General features: G+C 41.6%; 2 protein-coding genes across 3 annotated transcripts in view; both read right to left on the reverse strand.

Moving 5' to 3' along the window:
• Positions 1 to 3,627, reverse strand: part of LAPTM4B (lysosomal protein transmembrane 4 beta) — a 59,783-nt gene extending 56,156 nt beyond the window's left edge. The window contains exon 1 of the mRNA XM_071421540.1: positions 3,382 to 3,627. Within this exon, the coding sequence (XP_071277641.1) occupies positions 3,382 to 3,477 (96 nt within the window). The 5' untranslated portion in view covers positions 3,478 to 3,627. The remainder of the gene's footprint in view (positions 1 to 3,381) is intronic.
• A 13,590-nt stretch (positions 3,628 to 17,217) lies between these two features.
• MTDH (metadherin) overlaps positions 17,218 to 21,442 on the reverse strand; it is a 34,999-nt gene continuing 30,774 nt past the window's right edge. For both annotated transcript variants that reach the window (XM_071421542.1, XM_071421541.1), the window contains one exon: positions 17,218 to 21,026. In XM_071421542.1, the coding sequence (XP_071277643.1) occupies positions 20,956 to 21,026 (71 nt within the window). In that variant the 3' untranslated portion in view covers positions 17,218 to 20,955. The remainder of the gene's footprint in view (positions 21,027 to 21,442) is intronic.

A 21,442-nucleotide genomic window follows, 5' to 3' on the forward strand; every position in this document is an offset into this window, starting at 1 on the left:
AGTGTACAGTCCATTTCAGATAAAAACTCAAAAATTAATAACCAGCCAAACCAAACTGGTCTTCAGGTTTGAAATAAACATTAACCCCCAGTCAGCCATACTGCTGACATTTTAATCCTTAGCATAATATTTGTATTTAACATTGCAGCACCCTCGGTTAAGCTTTTCTCCCTAAGGCAGCACACCAGTCCCTGAAGTGTGGGCTATTCTGCAACCCCATTAGATATTCTTTTCAGGAAATTTCCCCTGGCTACTCCAACCTTTACAAGTTACTTTTTACACTGAAGGACCTCAGTGCTCAGTGACTTTATGTATATTGCATTATTTTGCTATATTGCAATATCACACAGCAGCGTGTTATATTACTGTAGATGAGCACCAATGGCTCTACCAGGAAGAAACTACTGAAACAGAAGAGCTGCTATAGAAACATTAGAATTCTGAGATACATCATGTTCTAAAATAGAGTAAAGTTAAATATTTATTTCCCAGCTATTGATACCTTATGAGACCATTGTAAGTGTCTGTGGCTGCTGTGCTTGAGCTGGAAAAGCTCCCTGCCCCTTGGGAAAACTTTTGTGGGAAAACTCCCTCAACAGCAGCATTGACAACTCCACGCGCACTCAGCTTCTCACTCTCCCCACTATTTGTGGGCCTCCAAACACCCAGTTAAAACATTAAAACGAAATTAAAACATTAAACTTAAAGCTTATTGATGGGGGGGCAGGGGGGACAGAATGTTGAGGCACAGCACCAGGGCTGTGCAGCACTGCTCAGCAGCAGACAAACACCTGGTGTGTTATCAACACCTGGTGTGTTATCAACACCTTTCCAACTCCGTGCACAGCGTGGAACCCGGAGGGTTGCTATGGGAAGATGAATTCCATCTCAGCCGCTATTTTTTCCACATTTACTCAGACATTAAATTCTGCCTCCTGAAATTCTGCTAACTCAAAAGTGGTTCAACATGTGAAAATGTTGTGTTAAAAGTCTGCCAAAACTTCTAAGCTACTGCTTTTCCCTCCTTCAGATGCTTCTACTACTGAATCATTGTATTCATTGTCATAGAATTAATAAAACTTATGCCTCACAGGTAGTGAGGAATGAAAAAGCAACAAGAAAACTATTCATTCTCAAGGTTGATGTTTTTCCTCAAGTAATTTCCTGTATGGAATAATGGCAAAGCATATATAGAATACATGGTGGTGTTGCAAAAACTCAGAGAGGGTTTTTGAACTTTGAAGTAATGCTCACAGTTCATGTGTGGTTTGGAATAAAGCAATCACCCAAAATACATGCAGAGAAAAAAAATGCCACCAGGACAACATCTATTTTTATGTTAACCTTCAACAGCACATAGTAATAAAACTATGATATGGGTTTATATGTTATGTTATATGGTTTTATATGTTATGTTATATGGTTTTGTAACCAAACCATAACTGTTCTTCTGAGCCAAAGAAATCTATTTGTATTTGACTTTATCAGCCAGATCTTTCAACCAGGGCCATTCATTCAAGGAACCACTCCTTCCTTACTTGTTGTTTCCTAACATAATAAGCAATCAAAAAGGCTTAGCATTTATTATCTACATGCACCTAAATATCTATTCTTAATTATTAAATTTAAAATTCAAATACTTGCAATAGCGAACAAAGCACAGAAAGAAATGTGTGCTCTATCAGTTTGAAGTAATTTAGAAATCCACCCTGAAAAAGTTATGAAAGCAAAAAAAGCAAGAGGTGTAAATCAGGAAATACCTGCTCATAGGAAAGGAAATTTAAGACCAAATTTTGCAGTAAAATACTATGTGAATTTCGCCCACTGGTATTTAAATGTTTATAACAGATTAGGTAACAGTCTTAAAAGCTGCCAGACTTTTCTTTGTATCCAAGCCGGGGTGATGCACTTCCCTCTTCCTCAAATAACTTTAGGTTCACTGAACAGATAAAATATCTATATCCCTTTCTCTGTGGAGCCAATGTGAAAAGGCTTCGTTCAGCTGAAGGCAGAAAGAAATAATAAGCTCCCTAGAAGAAATGTTCAAAAGCTTTCTGGTCATATTACAACTTAGCAAAACTTAACTGCAGCCAGGCAAAGAGAGGCATATTTTACAATATTGTCAGTATTGTACAGCTGTGGATGTTGCTATTAACCATATTTTATTAAACCAGGAGCAAGAAATGGTTCAACTAATGCACAATTTTCTCAGTGGTGAAATACATATTTTACAGGACATAGAACATTTTATATGATTTCTAGGACATAAATGTCAACCTAGCTTTTTTATTACACGGGTTGAATTTATTTAATAAGCTGCCTTACAGTGGAGGCAGCCCTGCATTTTTCACTTGCTGCTGCAGGGAATTTCAGTAGTTAGCAAATGAGCCCGGGTCTAATCTGCTTCCGTCTGCAATCATTTGAAAAATGATGCTTGGCAAACAGCTCTGCTCAGCCTCGCCATCAGACGGAGATCGATTCCTCACACCGAGAGACGGAGCAGGCTGAGAAGTGCATCTACGTTACCTACAGCAAACAACCAGTTCTTTTTATTCTGAACACCCTGCGACTACAGCTGGACCAGCTCTGGGAAAACCGCTTTCCCCACATTGCAAAGGATGGGGAAACAATGGGCAGAGAGGAACTGAGAGCTTAACGCGGCTCCCCGGGCCAAATAACCGAGCGTCCAACAGCCTTTGATAACTGATGGTAACGCTGGTGTCCCCAGGGTAAATTCCTCACTCGTGTCCTGCAATCCCGGCAGAAGCAAGGTATCTCTCCAGTACCTGCGAACAGCTGCCTGGAAGGCTTCAGCTCCCTACCAGGCAGACCAAAACGCTACTGCCGAACGATGACCTGCCACACAGGGACAGCAGTGACAAGAACACCCGAACGCGGTATGAAGCAGGGACCAAAGATGATAAAACACGATTTTCTGCGCGGAGTGCCCAGGGGCCAGGCAGCCTTGCTGGAGCTAATGCAGCGGCGGGGCCCGTGTGCTGCAGCCAGCTCCGGCTTGAGACCACCCCGAAGTTTGGGGGAAAACCTTCACCCCAGGGGTCTTCACTTATCACATTTCCAACCCTCACACGGCTTTTGGGTTGAGGCCCTCCCGCGCCTGCCCGTGCACGGTATCCCCTGCCCGCTGCCCCGGCGCCTGCACACGCACTCGCTCCGTGCCCCAGTTTCGCAGAGCCGGTGCCCGCCGGGATCAGCGGCGCTGCCTGCGCATTCCGCTGCTCCAGCAGCGCGGCTCCCTGCGATACCCGCCTGAGCCGCCCGGGCAGCCTGGGCCGCTGCGATCGGCATCCCCACGCACGGAGCAGCCCCCCAGACTGCCCCTGCAGCGGCGCCGAGCGCCCGGAGCCGGGCCACGCTTACCAGGTACCAGACGCCGAGGATGATGGTGCCGGTGCGGACATGGCAGCAGAGGCAGCAGCTGTTGGAGTAGAAACGCGCCCAGGGCGAGCTCAGCATCTCGGCGGCTCCTCGGGGCTCCGCTGCTCCGCGTCTCTGTCCGCGCCGCTCCGCGGGGCGGGGCCGGGCTGGGACCGGGCTGGGGCCGCCCCTCCCGGCGGGCGGGACCGAGACCACGGCCCGGCACGGCCCGGCCCAGCCCAGCCCAGCAGGGCGGAGGGAGCTCTGCGGGCGTCTGTCCCCGCAGCAGCAGCAGCAGCAGCAGCAGCAGCCCGGAGCAGCCGCGCCGAAGCGCGGGAGGGTTTCGGGATGCGCAGTCCCGGGAGTTCAGGGAGCGGCAGCCCGGCCCCAGCGCTGCCGGGCCAGGGCCGCTCTCCGAGGATGCTCCTCGGGGGATGCTCCTCAGGGAATGCTCCTCAGGGAATGCTCCTCGGGGGAGATGCTCCTCGGGGGAGATGCTCCTCGGGGGGATGCTCCTCGGGGGGATGCTCCCCGTGGGATGCTCCCCCACCGCACATGGAACGAGCCCTGTGAGGGAGAACCGGCTCAGCGCTTCCTTGGCAAAGCTTGTAGTGCTTCTCGCAATTTTTGAGTGGCAAAGTAGCAGAAATAAACTCAATTTCTCTATAAGGAAAGATAATATTGGAGGAGGTCATGGAATGTTTTGAATTTACCCCAAGTTCTGCATCCAGGAACCTTTGTTTTCTTTCACAGTGCCCTCCTAATCCCCTCCCAAAGTTGCTGCTAGTGGGGTGCCTGGAATTTCCTCCTGTCACTGATACACAAGGTAACATTGAGCTCATGGCCACTACCTGTAGTTAATGTCCTGATGATGGTGGGCTGTGAGGGGGACATGCATCATTAGGAGGAAGGACCCAGTCCTGCATATTGAAGCACTGTGCAGATTTGAGCTGAACTTCCTACCAAGCAGCTGACTTTTCTTGTTTTATTTGTCCTCAGATGAAACAATGAAGAAAATACTGTCAGAAGGTCTGTATGTCTACCCTGACCCTAAGCATAACTTATTTACTGCCATCCATCTTTGCTTGCCACCAAATTCCACGATTTATCATCAAAATATAACATTGAAAATACTCCAGTGTATTGGAGTATTTATGGTTGCTTTGGGGCTCTTCATTATTTCATACATACGTGCATCTGCACAGAACAGGAACTTCAAGATAAAAGCTAGCTTGGCACAGATGAACATTTCTAACTATGCTTTATCCCTACTTATAAAGCCAGTGTAGTAAATTAAATTAAAAATACTTTAAGTAGAAATTTTACATAACCTCTGTTCTTAGTTTGTCCTTTTAAAATTGGCAAGGGGTTGGCAGGAATTTTTGTGTATAAAAGGAAGAGCCACATAGCCCTGAATTTATAATTTTAACTAGATTCTATGCATAAGCCAAATATTTTTAAGGTTGATATTCAAAAATGAAACTAAAATTCTTGTAAAATGAAACATCAGTATTGACAAATATTCAAGAGGCCAAAGGAAAATCACCAGCCATGGGGTCTGGACTATCTCACTGATAACCTTGAGAGACCTTGTCCTTTAGTGCCAGAGAGTAGGAAAGTTAGAGATGAAACCCTTGCATGCATCCCTTGAGGAAGGCAGGAGCATCTGGTTCATGAAGGTTATTGACCAAGGACCTGACCTTTTCAAAGCAGAGGCCATAAATTAAGGGGAATTCCATAAACAAGGGCACACAGATGCAAACCTGGTTGGAAAAGGGACAAGAGAGCCAATGCCAAAACGCAGAAGTGTCAGGTTACTGACTGATGGCCCACTGAAGAGCTTTGGGCAGGGTCACCTGCAGTTTGTAACTGATAAGAAGGGGAAACAAGAAGAACAGGAGGGTTTGGGATATTTGAGGAGGACTCTGCAAAACTTTGGAAGGAATCATTAGAGGAAGGGGATTGTGAAGGAGCAAAGGGGAGACAATAATTAGAGGAGGGGGATCAGGAAGGAGCAGAAGGAGGATCAGACAGAAAGGGGTATAAAGGAGGTCAATCGTGTGCAGAGTCTGGCTGGACAGACTGCCTGCTCACCCTCACCTCTTATAAAACCTTTCTTAAGTGTCTCTCTGTAGTTTCCCCTCCCCACACTGTGTGTGGGGGCTGTAAGGAGCAAGTGCCAGCTGCTGGGAGGATCAGTGAGGGATCAGTGGGTGGGTGGGTGTTATCTGCTTGCAAGCATCAAACTGGACCAGCTGGTCTCTGCTCGGATCTTGGGTGAGTCCCACGTGTAGGAGGCACAGATGAGGGCAGCACCTTGTCTGTGGCCATCTGTGCAGCTGTCCCTGCTGGGCTCCTGTGCCTGCAAACGGGAAAGCAGCAGCTGCATCCCTCAGCCTGGGATGGGCACAACAAGCTGGGCTTTAGCAGCCAGGCAGGAGGAACTCAGGTCCTGGAGCTGTGAGAGGCACACACAGTTTATAACATCCTCCAGCACAGCCCTTCTCTCTGTAAGGAGAGGTAACTGCATGTCTGCTTTCACTTATGGCTTCCCATCAGTGGCTTTAACCCTCATATTCTCAGAAGGAAAAGGAAGAAAGAATAAGCAGCAAACACTAATCACTTCAGAAACAGAGCAGTTTCCTGTATAATTATTAATTTCCATTCAAAAAGCCTGATGGGAATGAGCAGGAAACATCAGGCTTCATGTCACACTCTGATTTATAACAAGCTGTATTTGGTTTGCTTGGCAAGATTTTGATGGTGGGGATTGTTCAGAGCCTGGGTATTGCCACAGACACAGACCCTCCTCAACACAGCCTCTGTAAGTAAAACTTCCATGTCTCTCACTTTGCCTTACAAAGCAAGAAATGACAAGCACGTGTTACAGAGGGGGCTTTGAATCCTGAATACCTGATCTTACACCCTGATGGTGGAAAATCATTTAAGGTGCAACAGGGGCAACTTCTGAACTGGATGACACCTGAGCTTTGCCAAGGTTTCCAGAGGTACAACAGATACTCGAGATTGTCATCTTTATTCATCAAAACTTGAACAGGATTCCTGTCTTGCTCAGCAAGTGAGACAAAGTCAAAAGAATTAACAGCTTACTTACAAGCACTTGTTTCAGCTGTACTGAAGAAATAAATAATTTTTGCAGTGGGATCCATATGGTAAGAATTTTTTCCAAGGGAACACTCAATGCTGAAGTTAAACACTGCACAGGGTCAAAGCCTGACACACCCTTGCTCAGCTGCTGGTCAGCGTGAGGGCTGTACCCAGAAAAGAAATGCAGGCTCATGGCTCCTGCCTGTCCCTCTGACCACAGCAGAGCTGCAGATCACTAAACTCCATCCACACAGCCAGTCATTCCCCACAGCACACCCTGAGAGCTCTGCTGGCCGGCTGGGAAGGGACACAGCCCGACTTGGCTGCTCTGCCAGCTTTCCCTGAGCTGCAAGCTGCTTAACAAAACCCAGTGCACTCTGTGTCCTGCTCCTGATCTGTATTCCCCATCTTCCCCCGTGATCTTCTCACTGCAGAGACAACTTCTCCCTCCTGCCAGAGGATGCTCTGGCCCATTCAGCACTTTCTTGCACTTTCTAGTGCTCACTAAAATTGGTTACTGCTGCTTCCCAACACTGTAAATACCTGTCTGAACAAGATTGCTGGAAGAGGACAGCTGGTTTAGGAACTGCTTGTGCCTCCCACCTTCTCTCTGCGCTCCCAGCCCACACAGGCGGTGCAGCATAGTTCAACTGGCTCTGAATAATTCAATTGCATTGCTGCCCAGCATTGCCTACAGCACTTCAACAAAAGGGCAGCTCCAGAGAATCGCATCTCCTGCTTGCAGGATTAGCCACGTGCTCCGGAGTGAACAAAGGTATTCTTAATTGTTTTGTATTCGGCAAATTAAGATAAGAAAAGGGTTAAACATTGCCCAGAAACCAAGGTCTGGGTATTGTCCTCAGGCACAGGGAGGTGACGACTTTGAGGAAGAGACTCTTGTCGTAGTAAAGAGCCATTTCATGAGTCCTTTTGTTCAGCCTGCTTCAAAACCTGTGTTTCAGGATGGCTGCAAGTGATTCAAGTATTCAGAGCTGTAGGAATACTTAATGCAATGAAGTTTAAAAAATACCTGTAGTTTCTAAAATAAGTAAGCCTCCAATAACAGTCTGACACTACCCCTCTGCCACAAAGACTGCCCAACATGCAATCAGATAGGGCTGCTGCTACGATCCCGATTGGGTTCAAGAGGTCATTCATGCCCCTGGTTTGCCTAAAAAGGATCAGAGCACAGTATTTTTCTTCAGCATGATACAACTCAGAGCACAGAGCCTGTAAGAAAGCCATTGCAATGGCACAGCTTGATGTGCTTGCAAAGCAAAATTCTTGTGTTTCAGCACCAAACAATGAACAACAAATGATGGGTGTTTGGGTTGTTTTGTTTTTAATTTCTTCTTTCTTTTAAAATTTCAGTTTAAATATTTAAAATTTGTTGAGAGAAATGCCTGGAACTTTTTAGATCACTAGTGGGATATTTTCTCATTATTTGTCTTATAGAAGATAGTGATTCTAATATCTTAGGAAATTTATATACTTGCCCATTTTCCTTCCTGTTGGTAAAGTGTACTTGTAACTCTAGCTTCCTTGGGCCACAGCTTCATAATTCTACTTGAAGGTGGTGATTTTAAGAAACATGTCATTAAAATATTTTGATATATTGCCCTGCCAAGAGCTGAAATGTTCTCCAAGGAAAAGCTTGCTTTACTGCATGCTTCTTTCCTCGCTTTTCTTACTTGAAAGACTCTCAATTTTGCTCTGAAAATATAGGACTCACAAGAAATGAGTCTAGAGTACACTGAGATTGAGCTCTTTTTTCTTCTGGCCTTCTCATTCATGCCAGCCTCACAGATTAATTTTAACATTTTGGATGAGATGAAATCATCTCTGCTGCATTTGCAAGAAACCTCAAAAATAAGCTGGGCAGTTATCTAATTGTGAAAAACGCCGATCACATGTTTTTAAAATTTTAAAAGTTTAATAGTAATAAAATGATTATAAAAATAGTAACACAATTAGAGTAACCATAATTTGGACAATTTGAATTAGGACAATATGAGACAACAAATACAAAGAGTTACGGATGTCCGGGTACCGTTTTCTGGGCAGCACGAGCCTGAAAAAGGACCCCCGTTAACAAAAGGATTAACCCTTAAAAACAATAGCCTGTTGCATATTCATACACTTCATACATGATGCATAAATTCCATTCAAATACAGGATTCTGTCTGGTCAGTGTCAGCTTCTTCCTCCGAATCCTAACAGCGCCTTCGAGGTGGGAAGAATTCGTTTCTTCTGATAAGAGGGCCATAAATTCTTTTTCTCGGAAAGATTTAGGTGTCCTGTGGCTGCTATCTCGCTGCGAGTCCTTTCTTTAAAAAAGTATCCTACATAGCATCGTTTCTGTTTTAACATTTTGTTATAACCTAAAACTATATTTAACACACTACTTAAGAGAATTAATACAGCATTACTTTCTAACACAACACATATAATATTCATTTTAATATTTCCAAAAAGCCAATCATAAAATACATGCATTTTTCACATAATTATTTGCTTGGCAGCAGATTTGCAATTTGGTAACATGTTCTTGAAGCTTTCCCTCAGATCCAGTTTGCTTTCCATGGGCTGCAGTCTCCTCAGAGATCTGCTGCACACAGAGTGCCTGCATACCAGAGCATGTGGCTCTCTTGTGTCCACCCCTGTTCTCCTCTCCCCTGCCCGTGCTGTTCTTTCTGAATCACTTTTGCACAGGGCTGCCAGAGGCTCACCTTTTGCCTCGGAGGAGATATTTACACTGGACTTATATAGCCTGGCTCTGCCAGTACCTTAACAAAACAGAACTCTCTCCTTTTGCCCTTGAAGCCTGTAAATTTCTGTAATTTTTCAGTTCTCCTGGTTTTTCCCCTGCTGGCTCAGCATACCTGAAGATACTGAGAAGTGCAGACATCACCACTGTTTGCAACTGTTATCAACAAAATTGGCAGGTGCAGCTGTCCTGTATCCAACTAAAATTCATCAACTCTTCTCTACCAGGCTAATGAGCCCTTTACCACCTCATATCCTAATAATTTCTACTCTACACAAACTCTTCTCCAATTTTTTTGATAAATTATCTTTCTGCTTATCAGACACTGCTTTCAGTCCTTTAAGTATGTTTATTGCTTCCCTCACCAGTGTGGGGATCTAGACAGTTTTGTACATGCTTTTAAAACTGCAGGTATCAGGCATAACAGTATTCATTTAATCAATGCACACAGTAGTGGGATTGTACCCCCATCCCTCTCCACTACTTGGATTAAAATATCCCCAGATTTACACTGGACCTTTTACTACACCAACCCAGTGGAAGGTCATGCTCGGAGCTTTTTGGTTTTTTGGCCTGAATGCTTATGCTGGACACAGCATTAAACAGCCTGGGACATTTTATCCATAATCTGTAGCCAGTTATAGAACATAAAGTACAGCATACAAGGATGAGACAGGGCTGTTGGATAAATTGGTTGTTGTGTTGCCAGCAGCCTCACTGCTTGCCAGATTGCTTGAGCAAAGGAAATCTCTGTGACAGTTTTTAATACTGTGTTGAGTTTGCAGAGAGGTCACAGGTCTTTGATTGATAGGAGAGGCAAACCTTCTAAGAAAAGCTAATATACATCAAACAGCATTTACTTCCTTTTAGTTCCATTAGTTAGATTAGTTAATGTTTAATTTATAGATTCATTTGAGTATGGCTCAACACTGGGAATGTTTCCAGATTTAAATCCCTTCTTCATTATGCCATTGTGGGTTTTCCCCTTCTGTTAAAAGACTACCTTTTTTCCTGTTTTAATATAAAAGGATGTAGATATTCCCACCCTCTACCCCCCACCCCCCAATTTGATCATCAAACATGTTTTGTTTACATACCTGTTTGGATTTTTTTTTGTTATATCTAGTAGAACTTATGATCATTTTGTCTTCTATCAACAATCTCAGTCTAGTGATAAATCATGTCCTTACATTCTAGTGAGAACCAATACTGATTTTAAGTACAGTCAAGAAGAATTGAAACAACACATCTTCCATAACTGAGATTTATTACTGCCTGTAACTTACACAGGAAGCACTTCTCAGTTTCAGATTTTTAGATGCCTTTTTTAGTCAGGCTTCAAGCAGTAACTCACCACTTCACCTGGGAACCTGCTTAGACTTTGCTCCAGATGCACTTTATTCTTCTGAATATTAAGCCAAATGTGCCAAAACCTGGAGCTTTGAGCTACCACCAACTTTAAAGCAACTGAAAAGCATCAACATCATTACTTTGAATATCTATGGAGTTATCTCTCTTTTCCTGCTCTCTTCCAAGTCTGCTGGACTCTCAAACCAACTCCAGGGAATGCCATTCAGTTCTTCTCAGCAGTGCTCACTGCAGGCAGCGGTTTGCTACAGAACCTTACAGAAACTTTCAGTCTCACATGTATTGTTTTCTATGCTAAAAACAGCACTTAACTTCCTCATAGTGTCACATCCTCTGCTTGTTTACCCATCCACTGCTCATTAGGGAGTCACCAATGGAGATCAATTGCGATAGCAATACAAACCCAGTTAGCCAATATGTGCCTTTTTCTGCAGAGGCAGACTGCAAGTACTGTACATGCAATGTAACCTTTTATATGCACTATAAGTAATTACAGGTCCAGGGTATGTCCTTCATGAAGTGCAGAGATACAGCACTGATAATATTACTACTTCAAGAGCAAGAGAAACACTTTTGAACAGTGCTGATGGTGCAGAAAGTTTAATTGGATTAAGTTTGTTCCAATTTATAAATCATTTGTATGTATTAGGAAATGCAGCTAGGAAATCTAGATTTAAAGCTACATAAGATGGAGCCACCAGTACCATGTGTATGTGTGTGTGGGATGAGACTGAAGCTAATACTGTATATTTTATATTGTTTCTTCTAAAGAAAAGAAAGATCAAGGCTGCTAACATTCTCCTAATTATAAAAACCAAAGATACTCTTGGCTTCTCTTCATCACAGTCTCCTGAACATCCTCTTAAGATACCTAATGCCAGAAGTAACAGTGATAGTTTAAATCATATCTCTAATTTTTCATCGTTTAGTATAGCAAATCACATAATAAATGCCAATACAATTCCAGTGAAATAGCATTACTTGCCAGCTGACCTCCAGGTGCATTAGAAACATTGTTTCAAAAGCACATCACACAATCACACAGCTTTCTGCTGTGTTCCAATATAGGTTATCAATGTATATTACTATGCTGTGACTGCAAAGCATTTTATAGGCATGCACATGTCTGAACATGTTTGATTATAGCCTTAGGCAACTTTGGGAAATCCTGACTGAGCCAACATTGCAGAGCTGTCCCAACTCACAGTGGTATTCAGTAATGGACTAGTCAAGGCACAGACAAAGTGTAATTGCAGTAAGACACAATTGTAACTCACCATCTGCACTGCAACTCATTTAGTGTCAAACATCTATGCATAAACCTTTGGAATACCAGAGGTTTAGCCTTAGCTTTCAGAAACCCCATCTCTGCAGACCAGAACAACACACATTGGCCACTTTGGAGAGAACTTTCTTTTCATTTTTAATGTAAAAATCGCTGATCACCAACATGACATTCTCCAAACCCAAACATAGTTTGAAAATGCAAATCTGTACATATTTCTCCTTCTCTTTTGATGTTTAATGTATATGAGCCTTTAAACCACTTAACTGCCACGTGGGTCAGTTTTGTATTTGTAAGACAAAAAGACTCCTCACTGTGGGTTTTACCATGCTGATGCTGATGGAGACATCCTTAAAGCCCTGACAGAACACTCTCTTGATAGCTCACTTTATTTGGAGCAGGGCTGAGCTGCTGATTTGCCATAAGAAAAAAAAAGAAAAAAAAATGCAATTAGGAATACTTTCTTCAGCTAAACTTCAGTTAAATTACCTTTTTTGAGGTGGACTGCTCAAAAAAGAAATATTAGGAATATTTGGCTCTAAAGATTTTAAAGCCTCCAACAGTATCATGTCCTCCATACAGAAGCAACACAAAGCAGAAGTGAAACACTGTGTGAAAGATAACAGTGTGGTCCTCTCAAGAGATGTTAACATTACATTAAGTGTTCACATAAGAAAATGTGTTCCAGCACAAATGCTTTCTGGCAGCACAAATTCCAGTGGCATCCTAGTGCAAATTCAAGACTTTTAGAGATAGAATTCTTAATGTAAAGTGAAGCACTCGCAGTCCTGCTTTCTCATAGTGATCTGGTGCTGCACAAGATGTTCTGCCTCAAAGTGAAACAGATAAAAAGTTATTTTCTAACGTGACATATGACTTCTGACTAAGTTTGACCATAGTTTAGCATTCACATGATGTGATTGCAGAAATCCAAAACATATGGCAATCTTTGGGTATGTAAAACCTGCCTCTCTCAGTCATATGTGAGGCTTTGGAACCCTTAAATTATGCATCTCTGTAAAATATTTTTCGTATTCAAGGCAGTACAAGTTAAAGTGTTTTAATAATTACAAAAACAGTCACTAAATTTTCTGTTCTGCAGGCCTGCTAAGGGCTCACAGAAAAAGACACGCTCCTAAAACATCATGAAGGATTTCCATGGTTAACAGCAGGCTGCATGAGTTGGATGACTTTGAACTGCATGTCTGTAGTATATGAATATAAAATAGCACAGTATTGATTTGCCAGCTCAATTCTATCAAGTGCTGATCCCACTCCAGAAAAGCACTTAAGTACTTTTTACTACTAGTACTGCTGTTCAAAAGTGTTCAGTACCCAGGTGAAGTCCAAGTAACATTATTTTTGCTTATTAAAAAGACAGGTTTTCTATTTTTTTTTAATTAAATAAACACATTTGTTCAGAGCAGACTGCTGTTTGTACCTCTGTCCTTGGAAAATGCAGAAAAGAATTCCAACAAAAATGAAGAAAATATTCAAAATATCCACCGATGAAGATTTTAAAGTGTTTTTAAATAACCAGCCAGGCATGAAGGTGACAGACCATCATGCCTCAAGGTGGACCTCAACTGTTAAATACAATTGTGTAAGTCTCATACTTAATGCAACACCACTATTAACCCCCCTCTACACAGGCCACAGACTTGACTTACAGCAGAAACACCAGAGAGCCAAAATAATTCTGGAGCAAGAATAATTTTCAAGGATCATCACAGCCCTCCCCTGATTTAACAGCTGCCTTTGCCCCTGCTGGAGGTGAGGCCAAGGAGCAGGGCAGGGTTAGGGTGAGCTGGCATTGCTGCTGCTGGGTGCTGGCCACTGCTCTGCAAGAGCCACCATGCAATCTCAGATTTGGTATTTCTTGAAGTGGCTACTCAGACCATGCAGGCAAGAGTTCAGGGAGAAAGAGTTTAACCTGAAAAAGTTTCAAAGCAATTGAAAGACTCCAACTTTGCATCCAGGCTAAAGGGCAGTGTAACTAAGGCACAAAACTGGAACAACATACTTCAAAAGTCAAATGAAAGATGATGCTGGCACAGTCATCTGTTACTTGTAACAGATGACTTGAAACAGGCACCTGAGGCAGCTGCCCTGTCCTAAACTGCCCCTGACAAAGCTCAGTTGGGCTGAGACTACAGGCTTTTTTATCACTGAATTTATAGACTTTATTCCCCTTCATATCACTGATATATATATATTCCCCTTTTATCACTGATGGATTACATTCTTCTGTGATTCAGAAGCCATATGGTAGTGGTTATGAAAAGGATACTGTTTAACACTGCAGCAACCTAAAGCAGTAGAGTCTTTAAAGAACACATGGACCTGACAAAGTCTCAAACTTCTGGAGAAAATCACCCTGGCAACTGCAGAATTTGATTGATAGAAATACAATTCTTGAGATGCATTTTATGTATACCATAGGAAAAACCCCAAACCACTTATGGTAGCAATGATGTAGCATTTTATTGTAGTCTGTTTTCTGTTCATAATTTTACTGCATTCAAACAATAAAGTATCTGTCCAGCTTACCAGCTTTATGGCATTTGGTGGTGCCATTGTTTTTTGGTTGTTTGTTTTAAAGTACAGTACAAGGATCATCTGATCAAATCTTTGTTGGCAAAAGCACATTTGAGACAAGATGGCCCAGCAATCTATTCATCTGGATCTCAAAAGTCCCCAGTGTTGGGGAAATCCACAACTTCCCTGGGGAGATTATTCCAAAGGCTGATTGCTCTCTTTGTGAAAAAAATTCCCCATGTGTCCAATTGGAACTTCTTCAGGAATAACTTGTACCCATTATTCCACGTGTCTTTTCCACGTGGCTTCTTGTAAAAAGGGAGTCTCTATTTTTTCTTTAAATAGTGGAACATGATAATAAGGTCTCCCCTCAGCCTTCCTTTTTCAAGGCTGAACAAATCCAGTTCTCTCAGCCTTTTCCCCTGTCACAGGCTTCCCAGTTTGTGGCTCTTCTCTGGACCCTCTCCAGCCTGTCCACATCTTTTCTGCACAGCAGGGACCAAAACTGAGCACAGTATTCCAGCGTGGCCTGGTGAGCTCTGAGCAAAGTGGGACAATGACTTCTGGATCTCTGCTGGTGATGCCCTTGTGGATGCAGCCCAGCACCCTGTTGCCTCTCTGTGCCAGCACAGCACTGTTTGCTCATGCTGATCTGATTGTCCCCCTGGATCCCCAGATCCCTTTCCACAGAGATGCTCCCCAGCTGGGTGGATGCCAGCCCTATGGTGCTGCACACCTGGGTTATGTTTTCCCAGGTGTAAGACCTGAGAGTTGCTCTTGCTGGACTTCATCAGATTCTTGTTGGCCACTCTCCAGCCTATCCAAATCTTCCTGCAGGGTGGCTCTCTCTCCCAAAGCATCCACTTTCCCACTCAGTTTGGTATCACTGGGAAACTTCATCGTGGTGCACTTGATCCCATCTTCCCAATCACTTTCTGAGGATATTAAACAGAGTTGGGCCTGACATCAGTCCTGGGGGACCCCACTCGTGCCACGCTGCCCATTTGAGGAGGAGCCATTGGCCAGCACCCTCTGGCTGCTGCCTCTCAGCCAGTTCCCACCACCACATGGAGCACTCATCCACACCACAGCCCATCTGCTTTTGCAGAGGGAGGCTGTGGGAAATCACTCTGAAAGCCTTGGAGAAATCCAGGAGACAATGTCCACCCAGCCCACACCAACCAAGCAGCTTACTTTGTCACAGAGGGGGAGCAGGTTTGTCAAGCTCAATTTGTCCTTAGTCAATCTATGTTGGCTTTCCCCAATCCTGAGCCTCATGTGACTTACGGAACAAAACCTTCTGGTAGCTATCATAAGTTTCCCAGGGACTGAATCAAGATTGATGGGCCTAAAATTCCCTAGATCCTCCTTTAAGCCTTTCTTGTGGCTGGGGGTACATTAGCCTTTTTCAGTCTTCTGCCATACCCTCAAGTCCACGTCATCCCAAGATGATGGAGAGCAGCCTTGCAATGTCAGCTCCTGTAATAGTTCACCCCCACTGCTGGCTCTGTGTTTGTGCAGCCTGGATTTTTGGTCCCAAGGCCGGGGGCCCAGCAGTGCTGGTGCAGACAGAGGTGAAGGAACTGTTGAGAGCCTCAGCCTATTCAGCATTACCAGTGACTAATTCTCCTGTCCTGTTTATCAGCGGGACAGTAGTTGCCTTCTGTTTCTGCTTGCCGTTTTTATACCCAAAGAACCCATTCTTGTATTTTTTGACATCTTGGCCAAATTCAATTGGAGCTGAGCTTTTTCTTTTCTAACTCCATCTTTGCACACCCTGGCAATGTCCACATAGTTCTCAATAGCTATGGATCCATATTTCCATCTCTGGTATGCTTTGCTTTTGAGTAGACTCAGAACCTCACAGTTAAAGCCAAGGGGGCTCTTGCTCCTGCTACATCCCTTATCTTTAAAGGGGATGAACTGTTTTTGTGCTTTCAGAAAAAAAAGAGCATTCTTAAGAAAGTCACAGCAATCATTAGCTTCTTTACTCTCCAGGGAAGCTTTTCCTGGAATCTGTCCCTTTTTGAAAAAAATTAACACCACAGTGATTTCAGACATGGCTGCAGGTTATTTTCCACATTCACTAGCTGCCTCTGTGAACAGGTGAAAATGCAAGGTATTTTATATGCACTGATCTTCCACAGTGTCTTTGAAGACTTCTGAGAGCAGAAGCAAAGCTTGCATCTGTCCTTACACATATGCCCAGCCCCTCAGCAGCAGAGGAACAGCAGTTGATGCAGCTCCTACTCTTTTGGCTAACTGGCTACAGCTCAGGAAGGCACTGCTCTCCTGGGTCCCAAGCCTCTTCAAAAGACACATTAAAGCCTGGCTGTCTGAGAGCAAGTCCAAGTTACAGAATCACATCAGAGAGGAATTCTCTCCCGTCTGGAGCTTTGTTTGCAGACATAGCTCTAGGCATGACTTTATTTGTTAGCTACATAGGTAAGGCTGGCCAAGGAAATATGAAAAACTGTGGCAGCCCTTGTTAGAACAGCCTTTGAAAAAACCCACCTCAGAAACAACATATTTGGTTTATACTTCACCAGGTATTTGAAATAAGGAATCCCTTGAAATCAGTCTATTGAACGGCTAAGTGGAAATACTGTTAGTACAGAACTTGCTATCTGTGAAGAAACAGGGAACCACCTCATACCTAGTCAGCTTTGAGCCCATTGTGGCAATCTGGTTCTGAGTGATCCATGGCTTACCCTCTGCCATGGACTGAATTAAAAATACTAAGCCAAGTTAAGGGAACGCTTAATGCTACGAATAAGACAGCAAATGTGTTTTATAGTTGCAGATGTTCCTAAGCATGTTTTTTTAAAGAGTATTGTATGAATTCCTGAAACCATGAGTTTCATGTTAAGGGTTTTAAATGCACTTTTCAGAATACACCTCTATTAAAGACATCACAGTTTCAGTTAAAAAACCAATTTTCAGTGAACCAGAAACCTTCAGCTTGGTACAAACAGCCAGAAATGAGAAGAGCAGTTCAAGAGTTTCCTCAACGAAGGACCCACTATGGAAATCAGACAAGTTTTGTAATGCAACTAAGTTTCAACAGGAACAATCCATGAATCATTAATAACATGATACAGAACACAATCAACAATAATTCCCACCCCCTACCCATGAAGAAACAGAAATCATCCCACCTTGCTCCCAACATCCATCCCAACTAACAGCAGTTCTGTTAGTCCTGCAGTGAGCAAAATCCACTGTGTTGCCACATTACTTTCAAGTTAAGACTTATCAGTCACACAGCCCTTACTGTTCCTTCTTCCCCAAATTCATTTGGCTGATACTCCTTGTTCTTTAATGAAATAATTCACTCAGAATTTTAACAGTAAAATATTTTTAGCAGAGTATTTTAAGAAGCAATTAAAAATTTCAGGCTTTCTCCTGCTGTCTCCTTCCAGTTACAGCAGAACAATGAAGAAATCTTTTAGTACTGGCCTGAAAAATCAGAACTGCTCATTTTTACTCAGTGGTCACCAGGAGGAGACTCGCAGGTACAAGTGTCTGTGAGGGACCTGCAATTTTTAACAACTGAAATCTTGACTGGTAACCTAGTTGAGTTAAAGGCACAACAAGTAACAGATGAAAGTCTGCTTAAACCATGTACTCTGATGCCTGCACTTTTCAAAAGCCTTATTCACAGGATAATCCCATGGCTAGAAATTATTAATAGGGCAGTTTCAAATGAGATACAATTCAGTTACAACACAACAGTACTAGCAATATTTCTATAAATTTTTGAAATGCTTTTAATATGTACATTCTTTCTTAGTAAATATTAAAGTAGTGCTCTTCACTTGCACTTTTTTCTTTAGACTTCTAAAAGGGTATCAGAAATACAGTTTTCACCCCCCTCCAAACCAATGCACAGTTACCTTTGTAACAAGCACATATGAATTCTGTACACCTTCCCCTCCCCACAAAGGAAATAAAAATATGCCATGGCTATCCAATTACACATCATCACAAGCTTAAATTACACATACAAATAATTCCAGAGTATTTAGAAAAAAACAACATATTGGATTTATGAAACCATTCCATGCATTCAACGATAACAGAAAAAAAACCAAAGGGGAAAAAAAAAGTTTCTTTAAAATGGTGGTTTTTTGCTCTATCCAAGTACCAAAGTCTGGATTCAGTGTATCATTAAGACTAACCACTGCTTGAATCATAGAAACATGACAGTACATAGATAACCAAGTTTCTATTTATAGACAATATGATATAGAGTTACTACCTCTCCAATGAATGTCAAATAAAGCAAGTTTCGCTTTCTAAGACATTGAAACTGCATATTAAGAAAACAGTAAGAGGTGCTGCTAAATAGGTCACAACATTTTGAAAGGAAGGCTATGTATTTATATGACCCTGCTTTGCAGCAGCAGTTAGTTAGCAGGGTTCCTATGTTTTAGCTAGTTTGTTTCTTTTTCCAGGATGACAAGCTATTTGACTAACCCAGAAATATCACAGATTTTATTTTCAAGAGAAAAAAAAGAATTTATGCAGTGAAAGTCCTTGGGGGCAGTCTCTTTCATTACATAAAATCTTTGCATTTTCTATAAGAGGCTCATAGCATAACATATAGATTGGAAACAGATTTCAGACATACATTAAAAACCCAAATTCAAATCGTATTTTTTAACCTTTACTATGAAGTCAAGTAAAATTATAATATTATTTACATGCAAAGGACTCTGCATGATTTAATAATATCCTATTTTTCATGTTTACCTTAAGATACTCCTTGAAAAGCTGTACTTCGGTTCTAAATTTATTTCACATGAATAATGACAAATATCACTCATAAACATTATTCCCTCCCAGTAAATAAATCAATACCATCAATTTGCTCGATTTATTTTAACAGATCAATTTAGAGTGTCATGTTCCTGACATACAGGAGTTAATACCTGTGCAAGTTAGTATCCATTTATTAGGAAAGCTCTCCATTAGCAGGTGCATTTTCAGTACAATTAAACCCAGCTTGCTGCATTGTCTGCTCTTGCCTTGCAATACTGTCAAACTGCAGTTGAGTACAGTAAGAGCACAAGATTGTTGATCAGTACCACATGTTACAGCTGTTAACAATTCTATTTGTGCCACAAAACCAGAAGTCAATCATTTGAAAAGAATCCTGACTCTTTAACTGAACTTACCAGGTGATGTTAAATACCATCCTTAGCAAACCAAATTTTGTAAAGGCTATTTACAGTGTACATGGCTGAGCATGTACCTTACAGACACAAACACATCTCCACTTTAACACCACCTCATTACAGTGCCTGAAAATGACAACACATCTTCAATGCCATTTTAATAACAGTTTCAAGCGGGAAATGGTCTTTATTTTACAACTGCTTTACTTGCATAATTTTTTTTTTATATAAAAACACTAACTCCTGTCCAGAAGTCTAGACACATTCTACATACTACAGGTTAAGGCAGTAAAAAAATGTGTTCCTGATAACTGTTTTTGACAATGTCAATTAAAGCTGTCTGAAGCTACTCCAGTTCTCCAACAGATCTTTGAAATCCAAATAATTTGTGAGTGAAAAATTCACTTTGATTTCTTCAGAGTTTTAGTAATATAGACAACAGAATTGGGTGTGGTAAGTCAACAAGTGTTAGGAGAAGGAAAAGTTTGATTTCAGTTCATTTCATGAGTTTAGAAGTTGAGAGAATAGTTTTTAGATGGGATCCTGAATCAACCAAGAACTGTAGGGAATGAAAAAGATAACCAATTTTATGCACATTACTGCATTCTTAAAAATATACTGTTATCTTCAATAATTCAAGTAAGGTAATAGACATTATAAAAAATAACTTCATGAACCATACTCAAGTTTCAAATCACATTCTCAAACTTTTAACCCAAAGCAGTTTTATTGTGTTAACTTCATATAATAAACCATGAAGGTCTGACTGTACAAATGGTTAATGATTTGCTCTTGAGATTCCTGTGATAGCTAGCAGACTTGCTAACCAACTTACTGTAAAGATATGGCAGATTATGTATTGAATCAAAGCACTTTGATTTAGGCATGAAACAAACTCAAATCGTTGACATTCTGTGCTTCTAATGCACCACTCATAAGAGAGGCAAGAAACACCCATTATTGTACAGACGATTATTTTTACAGAAAACCCTTCCTTGAAATTAATCTTTTATCCGCAGCGGTAGATGAGAGTATAATCTGTTGTAAACAGGGCACTGTGTTGTAAAACCAGTTTTTTTTAAATTAAGATCTCTCTCCAAAAGTTGGAAAAACAGACTCTTCAGAATGTCTTTCAAATGTAGCATGTTCTGTTTGCTATATCATAAAGTTATTTTCATTTGATTCCTTTTTAAAGATGTTTGTGTTCACAGCAGTTCTGTTTTTAAAAATTGTTTGAAATTTATATAAAATTCTGTACATGTTCACAAATTATTGCATAAACAGCATAATCTTCATGATAATATTCAGCAACACATGTCCATCTTAGAAGTTCATGTTTCCCTTCTTGCTTTTTTCTTCTTTTTAACTTGTTTGGGAGATTCCCAGCTTTCTTCAGACTTTGCTAAAAAACAAAACATAATTATAGTGTTAACCCTGAGAACATTTACACAGAATTGGCTTTTAAAATCCTGGATAATACACACTGTATTATTAGGAAGTGATTCAGATTAATCAACTAGAAGTTTTATTCACCTGCTTCAAATGAAAATAATTTCATTTGAAATTCATCTAACACAATATTTGCCAATTTCATCCTACTTTTTAATCCCACAAATACTTAAAGAGTGATAAATGTCAAAGGCCATTCATTTTGCAAATGTATTACTTATACATTTGTCATTGTTATTTTCTGGCCTAGAAAATAATGTACACAATTGACATTAAATGCTCACTCTTACCAGATTACACTGCTCTTAACCACTACATCTGAGTTTTTAAAAGTATTGAACTATGTAAAGATGTGGTTACATGGAATCC

This window comes from Agelaius tricolor, unplaced genomic scaffold (assembly GCF_023055355.1).
Source record: "Agelaius tricolor isolate 1412-34295 unplaced genomic scaffold, bAgeTri1.0.p SCAF_2, whole genome shotgun sequence".
NCBI lineage: Eukaryota > Metazoa > Chordata > Aves > Passeriformes > Icteridae > Agelaius > Agelaius tricolor.